The sequence below is a fragment of the Eleutherodactylus coqui genome, chromosome 7, assembly GCF_035609145.1.
Source record: "Eleutherodactylus coqui strain aEleCoq1 chromosome 7, aEleCoq1.hap1, whole genome shotgun sequence".
Lineage (NCBI taxonomy): Eukaryota > Metazoa > Chordata > Amphibia > Anura > Eleutherodactylidae > Eleutherodactylus > Eleutherodactylus coqui.
Genome location: NC_089843.1, coordinates 154,738,971 through 154,760,726, shown reverse-complemented (window position 1 = coordinate 154,760,726; position 21,756 = coordinate 154,738,971). Strand labels below are relative to the sequence as shown.

Below are 21,756 nucleotides of genomic sequence, written 5' to 3'. Positions count from 1 at the left end.
CCCCCGCTCCACCCCCCCCCCCACCCCCCCGGCAGCCCGCGAATCTTTTTGCCCGAGCAGGCAGTTACTCGTTCGAGTAATTGCTCTAAACGAGCACATTCGCTCGTCTCTAGTCTAAATCCATTTGTGGATCTGTGGATATAGAAGTACATACCTACAGATTTCTGATTTAGTTTCTTAGGCAGAATCCATGTGGTAAAATCTGATGCGGATTCCGCCTGTGTGAATATACCAATAGATTTAGCCCTTTTTGGTAGCCAAATTCTCAATGTAGATTCCATATGGAGTTCCCGTCAAGAAGTTATAAGTCACTTCTGTTTTTTCATATGTGCGAAAAAAATCTGTGCAATATAGACTGCGGCAGATATAGCAAACTTAAGCTGTGTGAACATATTCTAAGGGTGCTTTTAGACAAAATGGTTATAGTTCAAACAAGCAAAAGTGAACGATAATCGTTCGGTCTTAGCGCGAGCGAATGACAATCGTTCATTTTATGCATGCATAAAAATCCTCTTTGGCTCACTCACTTCTCGTTCTGTTTAAACAGCGCTCGTTCAGTATTTCACATTAGCAAATGTGAAAGGCTAAACATTCTCACTGAACTAATCAACAATGAATCTGCCTGCCTAAACAGTCAACGAGCTAGTGATGACATCACTCACTTGTGCAAACGAGAATCAGCTCATGTAAAAGGAGCCTAAGTGTTTCCTACTTCTACATAGTAACCTAGTATGTTAGGCTGAAGGGAGACAATGTCCATCCAGTTCAGCCTGTTTCCACCCCCCTTGTTGATCCAGAGGAAGGCAAAAAAAAACAAAACGAATTAGCCAGGAGCCGTGTAGCTCCACTTGGGGGGAAAAAATCCTTCCTGACTCCATAATGGCAGTCAGGAAAATCCCTGGATCAACATTTTGAAAGTTTCTACCTAACTCCAAGACCCGGATCAACAACCCCGCTGGTTATTTAATATCTATATCCTGTAATATCATAGCACTCTAGTTCCCTATTTGAGTACAACCGAAGAAAGGGAAACTTCCTTGTCATTCTAATTTATAGTATTTGAGTTGTACAATACACTGTTATCATTGTGCTATACAAGTACAGACTAATATTATAGCAATATCTGCACTACAGTGATTGTATGTAACAATTCTACAATAGCAGACACTATTGCAGTAAAACCTTGCATAGTATATATTATGTATCCACTATACAATACTATAGCATTACAATACAACAGAGCTGTCGGCAATGAATTTCATCTAGTGTTCACTGAAATTGGATGCAGTGTCACTAGAAATCAGAATAAAGATCAATTAACTTCTATAAACTGTAAATCCCTGCAGTCTCTTACCGTTACAATGCAGACATAGAACAGGCTTAACATAAACCATGTTAAGCTTGAGGTCTTCATTCCGATGTCTCGTCGGAACTTCAGTGTCTTATCTCCCAAAACCATCAATTTGTAGAGATTTTAGGCAGAGTTCTACCGCGCTTAATCTTTAACCACTGATCTAACAAGCCGATGAGTTTATTTGTAGAAGTACGGAGTGTGAGCGCAGAACGTACTGGAATCTGAACCTTATATAGATTTACATCAACCCAGAGAAACGTAATCCACTACACAAAGGGACAGAACAAACACATCAGTCAGTTATTTCTCAGTCAGTTATTTCCTTCTCAAGAGGAATTTAGCTAAGGAGTGGCTGCTCAATGGTTAGCAACCTGGCATGAGCAAGAACAATGCTTTAAAGGCTTATAGCTGGATACTGGCTTATATTGTATGCTAAAAAGCTTCCAGCACATGTTTTTGTTTTTGTCAATCAATGTATTTTTCCCCAAATTGACTTTTGTAATTTGATGTAATTAAAAATTTTGCATTACAACGCATTACTTTGCAAACAAAGGCCTAACAATTTTCTCTGATTCAGCCATCTAAGGTCACCTATTAGGCCCTACCAGAAGCAAGGTGTAATAGGGTTATAGCAGTGTTCCCCAACTCCAGTCCTCAGGGACCGCCAACAGGTCATGTTTTCAGGATTTCCTCAGTATAGCACAGGTGATGTAATTATTATCACTGCCTCAGACATTGCCACAGGTGTACTTACTATAGTATATCCTGAAAACATGACCTGTTCGTGGTCCCTGAGGACTGGAGTTGGGGACCTCTGGGTTATAGGATACATGCCAATACTGAAGTATTGCCTTGTATTCTACTGACAATCAAAGTAGAGGACGTTTAAGTGCAATAATAAGACAAAAGCAAAAAATCTATTAAAATGAGACACAATAAATGTAAAAAATATAATAAAAAGAACTAACATTTATAATACTACGTCAAAGAAAAAACTAATTGTTGCCCATAGCCACCAATCACAGAGCATTTTTCATTTCCAGGGGATGAATATGTGATTGGCTGCTGAGATTTTTTTTAGATACTTGTCATAAATGCCCCATTAACGGCTAGACAAAGAGCAGTTGTCAAAGTATTGGTTATATGATGTGGAGGCTGGAAGAAATGTGCAGAATGCACAGCCACAGTAACATCACATGTATGGATTTCTGTGGGTTTCATATGACTTCGTGATCACAAAAAAGACAGCACTAGAGATGAGCGAGCATACTTGCTAAGGACAGATACTCGAGCGAGTATTGTCCTTTTCGAGTACCTGCCCGCTCGTGAGAAAAGATTCGGGTGCCGGCGGGGGTGAGTGGTGTGTTGCGGGAGGGAGCAGGAGGGAGCGAGGGGGGGGGGGAGAGAGACAGAGAGAGAGATCTCCCCCCCTGTTCCACCCCGCTTTCCCCCGCCGGCACCTGAATCGCTCATCTCTAGACAGCACTATTGCATTTTTTATGATTATTTTCTAAAATGAATTTAATATTTTTTCTATACATACAAATATCGCCGCTTGCAGATCATATAATTTTACTTTGACAGTTGGCGTAATATTGCATAGTGTAACATCACATGTGATAAACCAATGTGGAGCCACGGGCAACTGCTCAACTTTTTTGCCACATTAGGCTATGTCCGCTCAGGAAATGTTGACTGAAGCTCACTAAATTGCTGTGAATGAATTGTGCTGCGAAAATCCGCGTCATTTTCACAACAAATAGAGCATGCTGCGGATTTCAAAACCTGCCACACGACTCTCTTCTGCAGTGGATATTTTTTTTCACTGGAGGGGAACAGAGTTTGTTACCCACTTAAGGGCACAGCACTATTTTTGATTTTTGGTTTTGTTTTTTCCTCCCCACTTTCAAAAAAATCATAGCTGTCTGAGGGCTTCATTTTTGCGGGAAGAGTTGTGGGGGTTTTTTTGCAATGGAACGATTTCATGTCATATATAAAGTATTGAAAACTTTTGAAAATTTCTAAGTGGAGTGAAATGAAAAGAAAACAAAATTCTCCCAACTTTGGGAGGTGTGGGGGGTGGATCTTGTTTATGGCGTACACACTGCAGCAAAAATGACAATAACGTTATTGAATAGGTTAGTACAATTACGACAATACCAAATTTATATATTTTTTTTATTGTTGTACTACTTTTTAAAATGTTATGTTTTTCCAAAGATATTTTTCATTACCTTTACTTTTTTTAATAATCAACCTTTTTTCAAACTGATTTCTATATTTTTTTTCTTAGTCCCATAGGGGACTTGAACCTGCGATCATTTGATTGCTCTTGCAGTATACTGTAATACCATAGAGTTACATTATACCACTTTCTGACAGGCATTCTATCTAGCCAAGCCACAGGGACGCCGGACGGGCACAGGGTCGGATTCCACCGCGAGCTCCCACCTGCGGAATCTGACCTGGCCCTGTGCAACCGGCCTTAAGTGTAGATTTTGATGTGGATTTGCATGCATGTTTGTAGAATTGTTACGGATTTGCCATTTGCAATCCACAGAAAATCTGCAGTTAAGGCCTCATTCACACGGGCGTTTTTACGCGGCTATTTTAGCTGCGATAAAAAATCGCGACCATTGGATTCCAATGCATTCATTGAGTAGAGCGATTTTTGAGCCGCGTAAAAACATCGCACCAGGAATTATAGGGCATCGGCGACCGAATACGGCGGCTGATTTTATAGGGTCTTGTCTTATCTTCCGGCCAAGAAACGCTGGAAGCTCCCATAGACTCCTATGGGAGCTGCAAAAAAGGGAGGGGGAGGGAGTTTAGCTGTGTCCAGCGCTGGTAAAACATTACAGTTAGCTCTATTTAGGCATTAGAAGACTTTCCGAGGATTTATCCTGACCAAGGGGTTTCCGGGCTGCAGCGTATAATTTTGCTAGCCGCTTGTGTGAATAGATGAGAAAGCGCAAATTTTAACTGCGACTTGATCACGGCTTTTTCCTGTTCCCGTCTTTTTCGGCCACCATGCGGCCAGTGTGAATACGCAACGCTGGTGTGAATGAGACCAAAGGCTGTATTTATACATACAAGGATTGTCACACGCGAGTTCTGCCCGGTTGTGACATGGACAGAGCTCGCACGTGACAACAAGCCATTATTTTTAACGGGTTCATATACATGAGCGATTTTTGTTTTGAACGAGAGTCCAGGATCGTAAAATTGCAGCATCTCCTATTTTTGGGCAATTCATGTTTGAGAATCACCCATTATTTCCTGTCGGTGCATGAAAAAAACGCATTGCACTCGTATGCCACACGTGATGTATTTTTTTTCCATTTTAACTACTGGAAGCACATGCAATATTCTTTTCAAGCACGTGAAAAAGCATGCACGTCGATGCGAATTCTGTGTTTTTAACGCCAAAACGCATCGCATATGCCAATAATCGCAAGCTAAGCAAGTGCGATGTAGGTCAGATTTTCATGCATGAATACTACCTTCTTATGCTAAGTTCAGACAGGCGAGTGCGATATTAGGCCAAGAAACCCGGCCTGATATCACAAGTCAACGTGCCTTTTACCTGCGTTCGCAAGGAATTTTTCGTGAAAAAACACCTCACATCACTTGTCTGAAATTCTGATCCTCTGACACTTGTTCCATGTGCGTCGGAGGATCGGCAAGTGTTTCCCATTGGTTTCAATGGGAAATGTCACATAGCATTTGCGTGCACATCGCACCGTGTGTCATGTGTTTGACAGTCCCATTGAAAACAATTGGCGATGCGTTACGAGGGGCGTAAAAAATAGGTCATACAGTGCTTTTTTCACCTTGCAGCATCACTGTGGGGGAAAAAAAAATCGCTCAGGTGTATGACTCCATTCAAAGGAATGAAGTTCATATTCGGCGAGTTTTGTGCGACCCACAATGCACAGAACCCGCGTGAGATTCACGCTCGTGATTGTAGCCTAAGACGTGCAGATTTTGTGGTGAGCTTGCTCGTGACATGACAGTTTTCCATGTGCGAGCAAGTTCTCCTCCGCTGTGTTCTAGAAGCATCCGGTTGGGCACCGTGACACACGTGTCCTCAGTCGCCTGTGGTGGCATCTCCTCATAGCAGACTGTAATGGAAATTATTTGATTGTAAGGTATTATAATAATTATATGAATTTAAAACTGCGCAATGAGAGACACCATTGAAATATACCAGGAGAAGTTACTTCACAAACTAGGGACATATGTCTAGATGAGATAAGAATATCAAGAAGCTTCCACATGTTAGCTGAAGGGGCCCTAGGAATATCAAGATACTAAGGGAGGGGTTGACGCCTCACACTAAGACTAGAGAATAATGTTCATAAACTAGAAATATGTGGATGTGTATATATATGGATATACATGTATGTATATATATATATGTGCATGTGTATGTGTATATGAAGGTGCACATGTATGTATTTGTGCCTATATGTATGTAAATGTGGGTATATAAGTAATATTTAATATTACGCCACAGAGTCATATGAAAAGGACTACACAAAATGGCTGACCACATGCTTAGCTAAAGTACAAGGAATGCATATGTATTGATAAGATAAGAATTTCGAGCCACAGGGGCCCCTCGGCACTCTGTGAACATGTTACTCAATACTGACTTGGGAGTTTCTGGGTGGGATGAGAAACTAGCCAATAAACGGACATAGTTGATGCGACCCACCTATGTTGGGGGCTATAAATAAAGATGCCCGACATCGATTTGTTGGGAATTCTTTGATGAATCCATAACTGTGTGGGCTCTGTCATTTAATTCCTCCGTCATATGACGTACTGAACTCTAGGTGTGGCAGCCCTACTGCACGGGTCACCTAGACTTCAGTCGCAGGGTTCACTCTGCTGTCCCTCATCAGGCTACCGCCGTAGCATGAGTCATATGACGTCATTCACAAGGTACACTCCGCTTCCCCTAGACGGATATATATTTTTGCCGCAACACAGACTTGTCACATATTCGCACACCCGACAGTCGTCCCAACAATTATCACTGCTGAGCTTTCACACCAGAGTGCGGATCGCTCAGAGAGCGGAGGCGGAGCGGGCCGGAGATCGCTGCGGCTCCCCACCTGCAGTCATGGTAAACAGGCCGCCATTCGTAGATCGTCATTCGACTTTTATGCTTGCAGAAACTGAAGGATGACTAATAAACGATAATTCGACCGCTTATCATTCAGTCGCTGGCTGTTTCATTCAAATTCGCACGATCATCCGGTGAGAATGTAAATGATATATCGTACAGTATGAAAACAGTTCTTTTCACGGGGAACCAGTCAGTCATAACCTCATGAGACGGGAATCAGCAGCATGCAGACCCATGAACGCAGCAGCCAATTTCACAGAGTTATGTGTATATGTACATATATGTGTGTGTGTGTATATATACATATATATATATATATATATATATATATATATATATATATATATATATACATACATATTTGTATATATGTTATATATTATAACTCAAGTAAACATAAACACACAGCTCTATCAACCCCATGCTAGATATTGTTCAGTGTTCACTTTGCAATAAAGTTTCGTTGAAGGATTGTCTGTGGTGACGTCACCAGGCCGCGCCGGATGTGAGCGCAGTCTAGCCCCACGTGGAGTGGAGAGGGGAATCACCGCGGCCGGCAGACAGTCAGGTAGGTGCTAGTCCTTCGGCCACATTCCCATGTATTAGGCGTCTTCTCCCGCGGGACTGCACATGTTCGTTGCCGCTGGGCCTTCCTGTCCTGCGGCTCCCAGCTGCAGACTTACGTATATTACAGGCTGTCCTGTGAAGTACAAGCACAGTAGTCTGAGCAGGAGTCTGAAGCCTTGCTGTGCATATCCCATATATTACACCCTGTAAGGTGGACCGATGTGTAAATATATTTCTAAAGCCCTTGCTGACACAAGAATGCTTCCACGCCTGTGTTGGGACGCAATTCAGGGTTTCCATTTTCCTGTTCCGTTATTGGAGGGGAGAATGGGTGCCTTCACATCCGCGACGGGGGGCTATTTTCCTGTTCTATTTGGGGAGCAGTAAAGGGGAGTCCCCTGGCCAAACTAAACAGCGCCGACTGGGACCCTATTGACTATAATGGGGTCTGCTCGGCTGCTCAGCATTTTGCTGTAAGAAAACCCTGCATGTGGCGCTATTTCTTCCAGTATTTTGTGCTGCACCGTGGCCTGACGAGGAGGTCTGCCTGACCTGTGGAACCAATAAAAAGGATCTTTGATTCCCTTTGGCTTCACTGATAAGCCAACAGCGCCGGTACTCGTTTTTCCTACACTTATTGCGTTCAGTCCTGTTATGGGACAGATCCGTTCCTGGGCTGGATTGCGGTTTCTTGTCTGCACGGCAGAACAGGAAAACTGAATCCCCAAAAGCAGCTGCACACGTAGATTAATGGCTCATTTACACGAGCGTATTGTCGCCGCATATTACACGCGCAGTGAATGCAGTCAGTGAAAATCAATGGACTTTCGTTGCTTCATGCACATCAGCGTGTGTGCGCTGTGTATCGATACGCAGAAGAAATATATCGCAGCATGTATCACACACAGCCCTTGTATGAGCAGCATATGAAAAGCTGTCTATATGCATGCATTGTGTATGGGCAGCGTTTCTACACATCTCTGCTCTGAAGATGGATTTTTAAAAAGTCCCACGGCACTACGTCATTTGCGGGCATGCGCAGTGCCATACGCAGCCCGTACGCGGTCTCTGCCCTCAGGCTCTTTCACACAGCGTTTTTCACTATGCTGCAGGTATCTGACTTGGGTTATTATGAACTCTTGAGGACATGGTCATTTTAATTTTTTTTCGTTTTTGTTTTCTCCTCACGATTTTTCTAAAAATCATAATTTTTTTATTTTATTTATTTTTTTGACGTAGCTGGCTGAGGACTTGTTTTCTGGTGGACGAGTTGTATCTTTTAGTGATACAGTGCATTGTACCATATTGAAAAACTTTTTTTAAACTAGCAAAAAATGACAACCTTATTTTGTGGGTTAGTACGGTTCTAACGATACCAAATATTTTGTTAAGTCCCCCAATGGGACTTGAACTAGTATTTGATCACCTATACAATATACTGCAATAGTACTTGGCTGTTAGCAATTTAAATGCCGCTTGATTTCTGACAGTGGCATTTAAATCTCCCCATCAGTATTTAAATGTTCTGAACATGCCTCTGTAATGAGATCAGCTAAGACCTGTCATGTATGGAGCATTTTGGCTTTTGCGACTGCTCCATACAATCCTCATGTACATCTGCGTTTACCAGGATGGTCACTGGGGACTAATTTTTCCTCTTCAGTTCTGCTCAGCCTGCTGTAAAAATTTATTTATATATATATATATATATATATATATATATATATATATATATATATATATATATATATATATATATATAGCCATATTCACTCAATTCCCCCCCTCCCTCACCTTTCCTGTTTCACCTGTGCCCAGTCCCCCTCAGTTCTTCACTTCTGGCACTTGTTCTTGTTTTGGTGAATTAGTTTGCTTGAATGGATGGTGGCATCTCTCTGCAGCAGAATGAAGTGCTAATGAGCAGCTCTCATTAAAAGGAACCTGTCATGTCCCCAGAGTTATGTGCTGTTAGGGGACGTGCCAGGAGCTGGGTGATGTGTTTATAATCATCCGCTCCCACAATCCAGTGCTGTCACCTGCTGAAGTCTGTGCCCTACGCGAAAATCTGACTCTTCTCAAAGAATCTTTGCGCACGCTCTCCCATAGACTTGTATGAGGCGTAAGAGAGTCAGATTTTCGTGCTGCGCACAGACTTCAGCGGGTGACAGCTGTGGGGACTTAACAGGGTGTCTGTATTTGGACAACCCATTTTATGCAGGTTACAGCAGTCATTGTAATCTAACAGATTCAGTGGAAAGGTGCTTTTACACGGAACGATTAGCGTCGGGACTTCTGTGATCCAGTGAGAATCTGACCGATAATCGTTTAGTGTAAGTGTGCGCAGCGGCTGAACGACGAACGACACGTCTGCCACTTGTCAGTTTCTGCATGCAGAAAGCTGAAAGACTGCCTGCTTACTGTGAATGGTGGCCGTGGGCCGGAACAATCCCCAGCCTGCTCCGCCTCCATTCAGTCAGCGCAGGAACGATTATCTCTGTCAGGCATCACCCCATGTAAAGCACCCTTAAGTGTAGGGGAAGCAGTAACACCCTAACTCTGTGATGAGATAGAAGTTGGAGTTTGTTGCCTCCAGAAGATGCCTAAAGGATTTGCCTCCAGAAGATGCCTAAAGGATCGGCCATGTTGGACTTCTACCAAGTTACCCCCATATCCTGCCAGGGAAAACTAGGGAGGTCCGTTGCATTAAAGAGACCACCATGGCAACCTCCTATCAGCCTTCTGTTATAGTGTAGGTACTTTATAGAAGGTTCTCTGCCACTCGAGACTTTCGATATGTTCCAAAACCAAAAGTGGCTTCTCTGCTGAACTCGGGGTGTCCATGTATTACAGGGCCAAAAATTGATATGTGGCTGTCCGTATCTTACCTGGGTGATGACAGTGGAGGCTCACTTCACACTGGCAAGTGCGATATGGGGCTTTGAATCCCGCTCCCCACCATGTGATGGGATGTTAGGCATTTTCATTGCAAAACAGCCTCGTATCACTTCAGGGAAGAAGCCATCCTGTCAGCCGTGGCGGAGGATTGCAGAGTTCCTCCCATGAGAGAGACCTCGTGATGCTGCCGCCGTCTCTGTTGAAAGCAATGGGGCTGTGATGCAAGAGCACGCACAAGATAGAACATGCAGTGATTTGTTTTCTGCATCGTATCGGGGTGCCATGCAGGAAAACATCACTCATGTGTGTGACCCCATTCAAAAGATTGGGGTTCATATTTGTGTCTCTCGTAACGCACAAATCTTGCGCAATTTTGACGCCCATATGAAGGTGGTCTTTTTGTCAGAATTCTACTTTCTGCATAGACACTCACAAGATCAAAGATAACTTTGGCGTGCTGTGCCTTTCATACTGGCAGAATGGTACTTGTGGGGTTATCTATCACCACAAATGTTTCACCAATACATATGCCTTAAAAAACCCTATTTCTCAGGCTGGGCTCATACAGCCGTATGCAGAATCTGCTCTTGGCCTCCGTACGGCCGCATAGTGTACTGCGCATGACAGGGTACTCACGCAGGCGGTCATGCGCAGTGCACATTTTTTTGTTTGGTTATATTTGCCGTGTCCTCGATTAGCAACGACACAGAAACCAGCAGGCCATACACAATGTAGTTGCGTATAACCTGTGGGTATATCCGCATTAATAGAGAACATGCTTTGCTTTTTTTCCGGAAGCGGATTACGCAATCCCAATTTGCTAATGTGAGCGGAATTGTGCAATGCATTTGATTGACCCACGGATTGAAAAAGCGGCGATGGATAACCCACAAGTATTGTCAAGAATTGCTCTTAATACAAATCATTCTCCTTGTGGCTTTCCTGATGGATTGATAGACCTGATAGTCCGGAGCCTGCAGACTCAACAGATTGTAGATGGAGCACTTCAGTCAGTTACAGGGAGCTTGCAGCTCGGCTTGTAACAGACAGAATTGGGGATAGACCATCTCTGGTGCAATCGTTCGTCGCCGTAGACCTGCCGAACATCTCACATGGGAGGTCTCCCACCGGTCAGCGAGCATTTTTATGCTTGCTGAAACAGAACGATCAAACAATGAATTAGTGTCCGCTCGTTTGTTGGCTAATCGTTGGTCCCTTTACATCAGGGGTCCCCAACTCCAGTCCTCAGGGACCACCAACAGGTCATGTTTTCAGGATATCCTATAGTAAGAACACCTGTGGCAATGTCTGAGGCACCGAGAATAATTACATCACCTGTGCAATACTGAGGAAATCCTGAAAACATGACCTGTTGGCGGTCCCTGAGGACTGGAGTTGGAGAACACTGCTTTACATGGCCTGATTTTCGTGGGAACGAGCTTCCCGGCCATGTAAAGGGACCAACCAATTATCAGGCCAGATAATCGTCTTGTGTAAAAGAACCTTAAGAGCTTGAGTACCTCCAAACCGATCACTGTTACTATTTAAGTAATTTCTCTAAAAAAAATGTTTTTCTCTGTATGTTCAGGATGTCCTACGGAGGAAGAGGAGGCTATAACCGTGGAGGAGGTGGCGGTGGCAGAGGAGGAGGTGGCTGGGGAGGAGGTGGCGGTGGCAGAGGAGGAAGTGGCTGGGGAGGAGGTGGCGGTGGTGGCGGCGGCTATGGCGGAAGAGGTGACGGTGGTGGAAGAGGAGGACGTGGATTTGGAGGAAGAGGCGGAGGATTTGGAGGAAGAGGTGGAGGACGTGGAGGCTTTAACAGAGGAGGCTATGACCAAGGACCACCAGAGTATGTTGTTGGTATGTTGAATTATAAATATTTGATCAAATGACTGAAATCTTTTGTTTAGTTTTAAACTGTTAGAATTCACAAAGCATAATCATGGTTGTCGGTATGCATGTTACCCTAGTATACTGCCTATAATTGGCCACAATGAACAGCTAATCAGATTCATGTTGGAGCACATAGAGCCACTTAGTGGGCACTGTGCTACTTTAAGAGGTTGTCTCGCCAAAATAAGTTTCCTCTACCCGCAGAATGGGGGATACCTTTCTGAATGATGGGGTCCGACCATAGGGAGCACCAGAAATCCTGAGAAGTCCATCCACAGTGTCCCTGAGTGAATGGAGCAGCAGTTGCAAATGTGTTCTGCTCCATTCATTTCAATGAGACATCCGTGCTTCTACTTGATCCCCAGCAGTCCCATTTATTTCAATAAGACTGTTATAACAGTGCTTGAACTTGGCCCTCTTTGGCAGTCCTATTGAAATGAATGCAGCGTACAGCTGCATCCTCCGCCCCATTCATACAGGGATGCTCTGGACAGCTGATCATGAGATTGTTGAGGCTTTCACCAGTCAGGAAATATGGTGGCTGAAATAGTGACTCCTTGGGAAATCGCATCCCGTGCCATCACAAAGAGATCACATGACCCACCTTAAGAAAAGGATTCCAGCAATTTTTAGATAGAAAGGGAAAACTGACCCAGGTAATACTAGCTGAATGCTATAGAATTGCCATGAACATTATTCTCACCCACCTCCCTTACAAATGAGGTTTATTCGCCAAATTTACAAACTGTTTATTTTTTTTTACAATCAAACAAGAACAATTGAAATATCTCAACACAACTAATATAACAAGCGGTTTCTCCAAATTCAACACAAAATGCCACTTGTAATAGCTATTGCAGTCTCAGAATTCTTCAACCCCCTCATGACACGTATCTTTACCACTTAGTAGAGCACCTTTTTGCAAACAGCTGGAAGTTTGTTAATTTGGCAAATAAACCTAATTTGCAACGGGAGTTGAATAACTTTCACTGCAACTGTATGCTGGGGGCCAAGTTGCATAATGAATGAAAAAATAAAAACTTCACAGGAATGACCCTTTAAATGAATAAAACCCAAGTTATTGTGAATCTTTTCCCATAAACCTATAAATCTATCTGCACAGCTCCTCCTGCTCTATAACATGCTGTCTGCAGATTGGACAGGGTTTTTTTTTTTTTTTAAAGCGTTGGGTTCCCTTTAAATTGCCATTTAAATGTAGGAACTGAGTTTAGATTCCCACAGAAGCCCATGATCTAGGGCTGTTGCGGCCCTATTACTACCATGTGAAGTCTGCTCAGGCTCCGTGGAGTAAGTTCATTTAGCTTCCTTCCAGCAGTAATTGTCCGTTTTGTGTAACTATCACTGATTTCTAATTGTGTTACTGTTGCAGCGGTTGGAGAGTTCATGCACCCTTGTGAAGATGATGTGGTGTGTAAATGTGTCACAGAAGAAAACAAAGTGCCTTACTTCAACGCCCCCATCTACTTGGAAAACAAAGAACAGATTGGAAAAGTGGATGAAATATTTGGGCAGCTGAGAGACTTTGTATCCTTTCTGCAGCGGTTATCATAGTATCGGAGTGGCATCAATATAGCGCCATGTGATCTGATTATACCATGGGAAGGGACAGTAATCAAGTACCTCTGTAGACTCCTAATGTCGCATTTAGATGGGGCGACGGTCATCTAAACAGCTGCTTGAGCGCTGATGTCACCGCTAAGGTTGTTGGCACTCATGCAGAGCGTTTAGACAGAGTTCACCGCGGGCTCCTCGCTCTGTGCGTCACATTCTGTGTGAAGCGCTGAGCGGTAAATGTAGCGAGAAGCCAGCAATGTGTGTTATGCTGACTGAGAGTCAACGATAACGAGAAGTGAGGAAACATTTTTTTTGCATTTACATTGGACGATTATCGCTCATATAGTCCGTTGAAACGAATTTTGAGTGATAATCGCCCCGTGTGAATGGCCCTTTAGGTTTCAGCAGATAAAGCTTGTTTATTCTGCATTGTTACATTTCCAACATGTCACTTGTGCAGCAGCGCGCCCCTTCACATGAGCAGCAGCGCAGTATACTATCCCGTGTATGTGCGCAAGCTATCCTCTTGAAAATGGTACAGAATTGATACACAAAGGAAAATACTATCGCTTGATTCGAAACAAACTGTCCCTTTAAGTTATGTATAACAAGGATGACACTTAGTATAGATGCAAATGTGCATGGAAATTGCTTGATGGCAGATTCTAAAATGAAATTCTGAAGGTTCGGTTTACATCTGAGGGGAATGTAGTTCCCTTGAAGAGATATCTTGGCAGACTGGTGAAAACATTGATGGCATCCCAAACGTTTGGCAGTAAATGAGAACCCGCTGCTGGAAGTCCTCTACATATTAGGTACTGGAAGTAGAGATCTGAGACTCACACTTTACACCACCTTATAAATCACACTGGAAAACTTCGTAGAAAAATAATTAGTAGTGTAATCCTGTGTGATGGATTCCCTTTAATTTCTTTTGCCTTCTAGACAGTATTCCACTGACAGCTGTATATGATTTCGTGCACTGGGGGCAGATGACTGAGGCCATGGACAAGTGCAGTGGATTTATGCACTATGGAGATGGCCTGGAGGCCACTGTAAAATCACGATTTGCACAGCTAACAATGAAATCCAGAGTGGCATAGGACATGCTGTAGATGTTAAATTCTGTAGCGGACTCCTAAAGTCTTGCAGACTCAATGTGCAAGCCTTTATTTATGGTCTATAACCATGCACTATAGTGCACTCTGTTGCAAGACATGCACAAGAACATAACCGACACCTATGCACGAAGCCTAAGGCTGCTGGAGGAGTGATTCTCCCTGCGTGGAAACTGCAACTAATGCAGTTCCCCATGAGACTAAAGGGGTGAGGGGGCAACAGATTTTTAACTGCAGAATCTGCAATCGCCATATGCACAGACTTTACATGGCAAAACGCAGGCATTGAAGGGCATGTAGTTTCAATTTTTCCTTCACACTTGCAGATACGAATTGACTATTCTGTGAGCGGAAGATAGATTGCAGCATGCTCTATTTTGCCACCGACTCAGCGCGGATGGCCTCCATTGAAGTCAATGGAGGCGTCTAACCCGCAAACCATACACAATTAACATTGCATATGGGCAGTGGGTACCCACTTCATTGCTAATCAACGGTGTGGGAAATGCAAACAAAACAAAACAAAGAATCCCTGTACTGCGTGTGATAGCCTGTAAGCTTTGGCGGTCATACGCAATACAGGTTAATGCCGTACACAGGGTCACCAGCTGGGCTCACAGCTGGAATTCGCTGCAGGCCTCCCACATGTGGAATCTGAACTGGTCATGGGAGCCTAGCCCAAGGGCTGCAATTTTAATCGGCTTCACCTTAAGACATAATGTATTTTGTACATGGGATAAGGGGGGGGAGTGTTTATAAATGTCCGCTGTTTCACTTTTACTTAGAACTTCCTTAATAACTTGTACTAGTATTTTTCTATTAAACTGTCTGAAAATATGAAAGCTTCATCCTTCAAGAAGTTACAGAAGGTAAGGGTTTCATTTATAGAATGATTGCCAACTTCTTGTTTTACTTCAGCAGACTTTGCTTGTATTGAAATACCTGCAGTACTTAAAGGATTGGCCATGTTATCTTGGTTTCCACAAATGTATTGGAAACAGTGTTAGGTGCCAATTACTCATAGCACTTCAGTGGGACGATGCTGCCGTACTCAGAACGGCTGCTACAAATAGTGCTGTGTTCTGAATACAGCGCTCGCACGAATGCCACGGCCCCTTCGCTCAGGTGATCGATGAAGATTCTGGGCAACTGACTCCCACTAATCAGATATTGACGGCCTATCCTAAGGTAGGGACATCATTTTTAAAAGCTAGATAATCCCTATAAAGGGTTAATCAGCTGTCTTTTCCATTTTTACTATCCCTCGTTTGTAAACTGATTAAGTTAATCCATTAAGGACCAAGTGCGGTAAATATACGGCGCCTGGTCCTGAGCTTAAAGCACCGCCAATAGTAAAATTACGGCGGCGCTTTGAGCTTCTGCAATCAATTAGAGGCAAGACAGGTCTTCAGCTGTTAGTGACAGCTGATAACCAGGAGGGGAAGGCAGGAGGGGTTTTTAACCCTTCCTGCCTCTTCCTTCCCAGAGTACACAGCGCTCATTGAGCACTGTGTACTGAAAGTGAAAGTGCAGTAACTTTCACTCCGGGAGCCCAGGGGTCATGTGATCGCTGGGGTTCCCTGCTACAGCAGAGCTAGAGAGTTCTACTAGACCCTGGCCAGCTCTGCCAGTGACTGTCACCCCAGGGGTTGCTTTCCCCTGTAACTGGGACTCCTATGGATGCCCCAGCTACAGTGCGAAAGTGTCAAATAAAAAAAAAATGTCCTCCAGAGGTCTTATATGATGTCATCGGGGACATAGATAGTAAAAAAACATAATTCCATACATAAGTAGAACAATATTACAGAATAAAACAATATATACGTAAGAAAGGGAATTTAACATAAAGCCGACGCCAACCAAAACCATCGCCATATGCGCTCTGTAAACCAAAACTATACATATTATATATCAAAACGTCCGAAATGAAGAGGAAACCGTTCCCATACTTTATTTTAGCTTAAATATACTAAATGCGTGCTGTGCTGTTCTTCCCAGCATTTATGGTAGAAAGCCATGGCGGAGAGCACTGACGGAAATGGGAGTTCAGACACTCGGCTCTCTCTGGTAGATGGTTGGTTGGTTGAAATGAATGGAGCAACAATGCTTGTACTCAACCAGCACTGTCCTCCCTTTATGGCATGCCGTAACCCCATTCTTGGGGTTAGTGAAGATCCCAGTGATTGAAACAGACTGGCTTGAAATGATCTCATCCTGTGGATAACGTTTTATCATGGCACAACCCCGTTTAAATATTTGCATTGACTTTCTCTCTTTCCACACAGTTCTATATCGACCCAGCAAAGCTGTTACCTCTACAACGGTTCCTTCCTCGGCCACCTGGTGAGAAGGGCCCTCCAAGAGGCGGACGTGGTGGAAGAGGCGGTGGACGAGGGGGCGGCAGAGGCGGATTTGGCAGGGGAGGTGGAGGTTAGTGCTGTTCTTATAGAACTTTATAGTGGCCTGAAATATTACTGTTTGTTTTTTTACAGCCGCTGCACCTTTATGTTAGAGCTGTTCCACTTTTATAGCACGTAGAACAATAACGTGGAAGAGAATACATTTTCTTTATACGAATTTATGAGGGATTTTGTTAGACTGAACTTTTTTCCTTTTTTATTTCACTTTTAGGCGGCTTCAGAGGAGGACGTGGAGGCGGCTTCAGGGGAGGTAGAGGAGGAGGTGGTGGTGGTGGCGGTTTTGGAGGCCGGGGCTTCAGAGGTTAGTCTGTCTGATATCCCTCACTGGAATTATTTTTAGTTTCTTTTCCAAATATTGAAGACTAAACCGAGGTCTTCAATGCCTTCTAAAATGGAAAACTGATGCATTCTGATGCACGGATCTCATTATATACAAACAGATGACTATTCGTTTCTGCATTCAATGTGTATTACTCCAGTATATGTGAAGTAAAAATAATAATGAAGCAACTATGCCAATGGTCTTACAAAGCAGTAGACTTTTTTTTTTTTGTGTGTGTGTGTGTGCAGAAAGATAAGCCTTACAAATGGCTGCCCATCTGATGTGCATGGAAACCTCAAAGCCTTCCTTTGTCAGCAAATGGGAAAGGTAGATTTCAGCATGCCCCATCCTACGCTCCCATGGGATAGGAGTCTGATGATGGCTTTTTTTCCCCCTCATATAATAAACATGCAAACTGGGTCGGATAAGGCTGCATATGGTTTGCTTTTAGTATATAGTCACCATGTCTCTGCATAGGATCTGTAGATGCAAAGGCATCATGGATATTTAAAATCAAGACTAGTTGCAACTCTACATCAGCAATGGAAATACACTTTTGCCTCCCAATTAGTTTATGTCCATTAACCCCTTCAGTTGCGGGTTTCTTGCCACCCTGTCAGACCCACCAGGGCAGGTTTTTTAAAGGGGCCAATCATTTAATTTCAACTAATTTTGCAGTTGCGTTCCAAGAGCCATAACTTTTTCATTTTTCCATTGACACGGCCATGTGAGGGCTTGTTTTTTGCGGGGCACGTTGTACTTCTTGATGGCATCATTTTGGGGTATATATAATGTATTGCATAACTTTTTAAAAAAATTTGTAGGGAGATTGGAAAAAAAGGTTTGTTTTTTTTTACTTTTTCAGTTTCACAGTATCGCGTTCAAAGACCCCTAGTGTTTTAACTTTTCTATCAACTGAGCTATGTAAGGGTTTTTATTTTGCGGGATGAGTTGCACTTTTTATTAGTACCATTTGTTGATCCATGCAGCATTTTGATCACTTTCTGATCCGCTTTTTGTATGGTGAGAGAGGCTAAATTAGCTATTTTTGCCACGTTTTAATTTTTTCCCCCATGCCGTGCACCCTGCAGATTAACCCCTTCCTGCTCCAGGACGTACATTTACGTCCTGCTGCGTATGAAGAGAGATCCTGATATTACAGCTGACACCTGCGGGCAATAACTGCAATCGTACAGCTTTACGTCATTCTTCAGGAGCGATCAAAGCATCGTTAGCTGTGGTCCCCAAGGGGGAGCTATAAAAAAAAAAAAAAAAGATAAATAAGATCAATAAAGTTTTTTTTATTAATTGTAAAAAAAAAAAAAAAAAAAGGTTTTAAAGTTTAAATCCCCCTCCTTTTGCCATATCAAAAAATCTAAATCCTAAAAGAAAAATGCATATGTGGTATCGCAGTGTCCATAAGTCAGATCTATCAAGGTAGCGCATTATTTACCCAACATGATAAAAGTAGTCTGAAAAAAAAAATGCCAGAAATGTACTTTTTAAGTCACCCGGTAAAAAGCGATCAAAAAGTCGTATGTATTCTGAATTGGTACCAACGTAAACTACAGGACATCCCGCAAAAAATGAGCCCTTGCTCAACTACGTCGACGGAAAAATAAAGTTATTGTGCGCAGAAGATGCAGCAGAAAATGATTTTTAAAAATTAAATGTCTTTGAAAAAAAATACAAGTGCTACAGCAAAAAAAAAACTCTACAAGTTTGGTATCGCAGTAATCGTACTGACCCATAGAATAAAGTTATCATGTAATTTTTGTTGCAGTTTGTGCCCCGTAGAAACAAAACGCACTGAAAGATTGCGGAATGAAAATTTTTTTTTCCATTTTACTCCACTTAGAATTTTTTTAAAGTGTTTTTTTTTTTTTTTTTTTAGTACATTATATGGTACTTTAAATACAACACGTTCCGCAAAAAACAAGCGCATTCAACGACTTCGATAAATAAGGAGTTATGATTTTTTTTAAAAGGGGGAGGAAAGAAAAAAAAGGGGGGCCGCGTCATTAAGGGGTTAAATAATGTACTAACTTCCTTTTTCTGGGTCATTACGAAAGCAGGGATACCACATGTGTAATTTTTTACAAAGTAAAGGGACAAAGGTGGGGTTTTGGCATTTTTATTCTTTTTTTTTTTTTACTTTTTAAAAAAAAATTGTCCTTTTAGGGGACTTGCATTATACTTTTTAAAAAAAAATTATTTTAATACTCTGCTATGCTGAGGCATAGCAGGGTATTAGACAGGCTATAACACTCAGACAGAGTCTCAGCATCATAGCCAGCTGGCAGACCCGGAGGCTATATTCAAGCCTCTGGGTGCCACAGAGACCCATCAGGACCCCCTGATCACATTGCAGAGGTCCGATGGTGACAGCCCTTTACATGCTGCGGTTGCATAGACCGCGGCACGTAAAGGGTTAACACAGCAGAGATCAGAGGTTTTCTCCTGACAAGCCCATGGTCTCCGTGGCAACCTGTAAAAAAAAAAAAAAAAGTTGTGCAGGTGTTTAAAAAAAAAAAAAGAAACGAGAAGTTGCCGGCAGATCGGTTCTATCTTCCTGCTTTTTTTTTTTTTTCAAAGTCCTGCACTGTTCTCTGTGGACTGTGCAGGCAGAGCACACTGCCACAGCTTATGGCATTGTGCTCTGCAGGTCCCATAGTGATACATAGCCCAGGGGTTAAATGTACCATGTGTCACACTATGCAACATACACCGCTTCTAAATGGTTACTTGCCTGTTTACAATGTACATGGACGTCTCTTGTCTAATTCTTTATCCTAAAATTTGTTGTGTGTGAAGTGTTTGCGATTTAAGGAAATCTTGTTGAACTCGGATTCAATATTCTTAAAATTATGCACTAATTAAAGCGACTCCCTGGGCCTGGGTAAACAAACAAGGGCTGCATCAACATCTCTGACTACTGGATGCACACAGTATTAGTATGCTTTGGTAGTCTGAGACACTACCTGCTGATCTGCATGGCCAGCTCTAATTAATCAAAGCAGGTGTGATGTCTTGTTAGTGTATCACTTATGCCCCATCTACATGGGACGAGTGTTGGGCAAAGTTCGGAAGTGAATGACTGCAGTTTACAAGGAACAAGTCTCGTTCAGTCGCTGCTTGTGTTTACACAGGACGGTTACCATTCAAATCCCCACGGGAGCACGGGATTCTGAACGATACTCATCCCGTATAAATGGGCCATAAGTCGGAGAAGCTGGTGTGCACATAATTGTTTGTTTGTCCAGGCCCGGAGAGTCGCTGTAATTTTCTTGCCATTGCAATTTAAATTGTAACTTTTTGGTGTCGCATTTCTGTTTTGTCATCTGCTAATTAGTACATTTTTCTTTTTCTTCCTTTTTCTTGCATGAAGGAGGCCGATGATGAAGTATGTGAAACCAGCGCTGGTTGGTGTCTTTTAGTGCTCGCTCTCCACTTGGACATGCCTCTTATGGTTGGATAAGACATTTTGTGTTTTGGGTCTAATACGATGACCAGCGGAGCGAGGAGAGCGACACTTAGCAAATACTGCCCCAGAACATGGATACAGCAAAGGACGTTGGACGTCAGTTACGTTCATCTGTATAACTAAAGCCGCCTTGGTGGCCATGTTGTCATTTTTCTTGGCCCCTTTTTTTAAAATAATGATATTTTAGAAGCATTGTGGTTAAAAAAAAAAAGTCTTCAGTAAATCCAGACATATTTTTTAGTGTTCTAAAATTGTTGTAAATAAGAATCTGTATTACTTGAACGGCTACATTAATAAATTTTCTACCACGTGTCACAATCGTTCGTGTTTTTTAAATTGGCTTTCAGCTACTTGCTTTTACTATTTGTAAGGTTTTGAGAACTTTCTTTACTTACACACTTTTTCTATTTATCTGGCCATATTAAATTACTAGCTGATATACCCGCCTTCGCCCGAGTTAATTTGATACAGCTGTTTGTGGTGTTCGCACGGAACATTTTATGAAATCGTCGTTACTTCAGAGGAACCGAGGAATCAAATATGTATACACATAGAGGAGCGTTAGATTCTCCTCAGGCTGCATGTACTGATGTCCCTCTGCAGAATGTGCCACTCCTCCCATTCTCACTTAGGATCTAAAGAATGCTTACACCAAATTTCACGCTTGTACGACACCAGGAAGTTACATTTCATAGGGGTGCACTTACTTTTGCAATTAGCATTGAATAATCGAGTTGTGACCCCTTTACGTTTCCTATGTAGGACCTAAAGAATGCTCCTGCCAAATATCATGTTTGGACAACACCAGGAAGTTAGAGAATTAGTGGCGAGTCAGTCAGTGAGGGCTTTCACTTTTTTATAGATAGGTGATTGGATGGCTGACAGATAGAAATCCCTAGTAGGGCTCCATAGAAATGTTAGGCTTTCAAATGGCCACATCCATGATATTTGATAAGCAATGCGGATGCCTACATATACTATAAAAAGTAGT

The 21,756-nt window shown here is 42.7% G+C and overlaps 2 protein-coding genes across 2 annotated transcripts in view; one reads left to right on the top strand and one right to left on the bottom strand.

The window, feature by feature from the left end:
• CFI (complement factor I) overlaps positions 1-1,603 on the bottom strand; it is a 42,641-nt gene extending 41,038 nt beyond the window's left edge. The window contains exon 1 of the mRNA XM_066573834.1: positions 1,355-1,603. Within this exon, the coding sequence (XP_066429931.1) occupies positions 1,355-1,459 (105 nt within the window). The 5' untranslated portion in view covers positions 1,460-1,603. The remainder of the gene's footprint in view (positions 1-1,354) is intronic.
• A 5,353-nt stretch (positions 1,604-6,956) lies between these two features.
• On the top strand, positions 6,957-21,083 carry GAR1 (GAR1 ribonucleoprotein). Its single transcript, XM_066573833.1, has 7 exons — positions 6,957-7,059; positions 11,542-11,813; positions 13,237-13,391; positions 15,349-15,408; positions 16,825-16,969; positions 17,171-17,260; positions 20,670-21,083. The coding sequence occupies exons 2-7, from the start codon at positions 11,543-11,545 to the stop codon at positions 20,678-20,680; spliced, it is 732 nt and encodes a 243-aa protein (XP_066429930.1). The 5' UTR covers positions 6,957-7,059; position 11,542; the 3' UTR covers positions 20,681-21,083.
• The last annotated feature ends 673 nt before the right edge of the window (positions 21,084-21,756 follow it).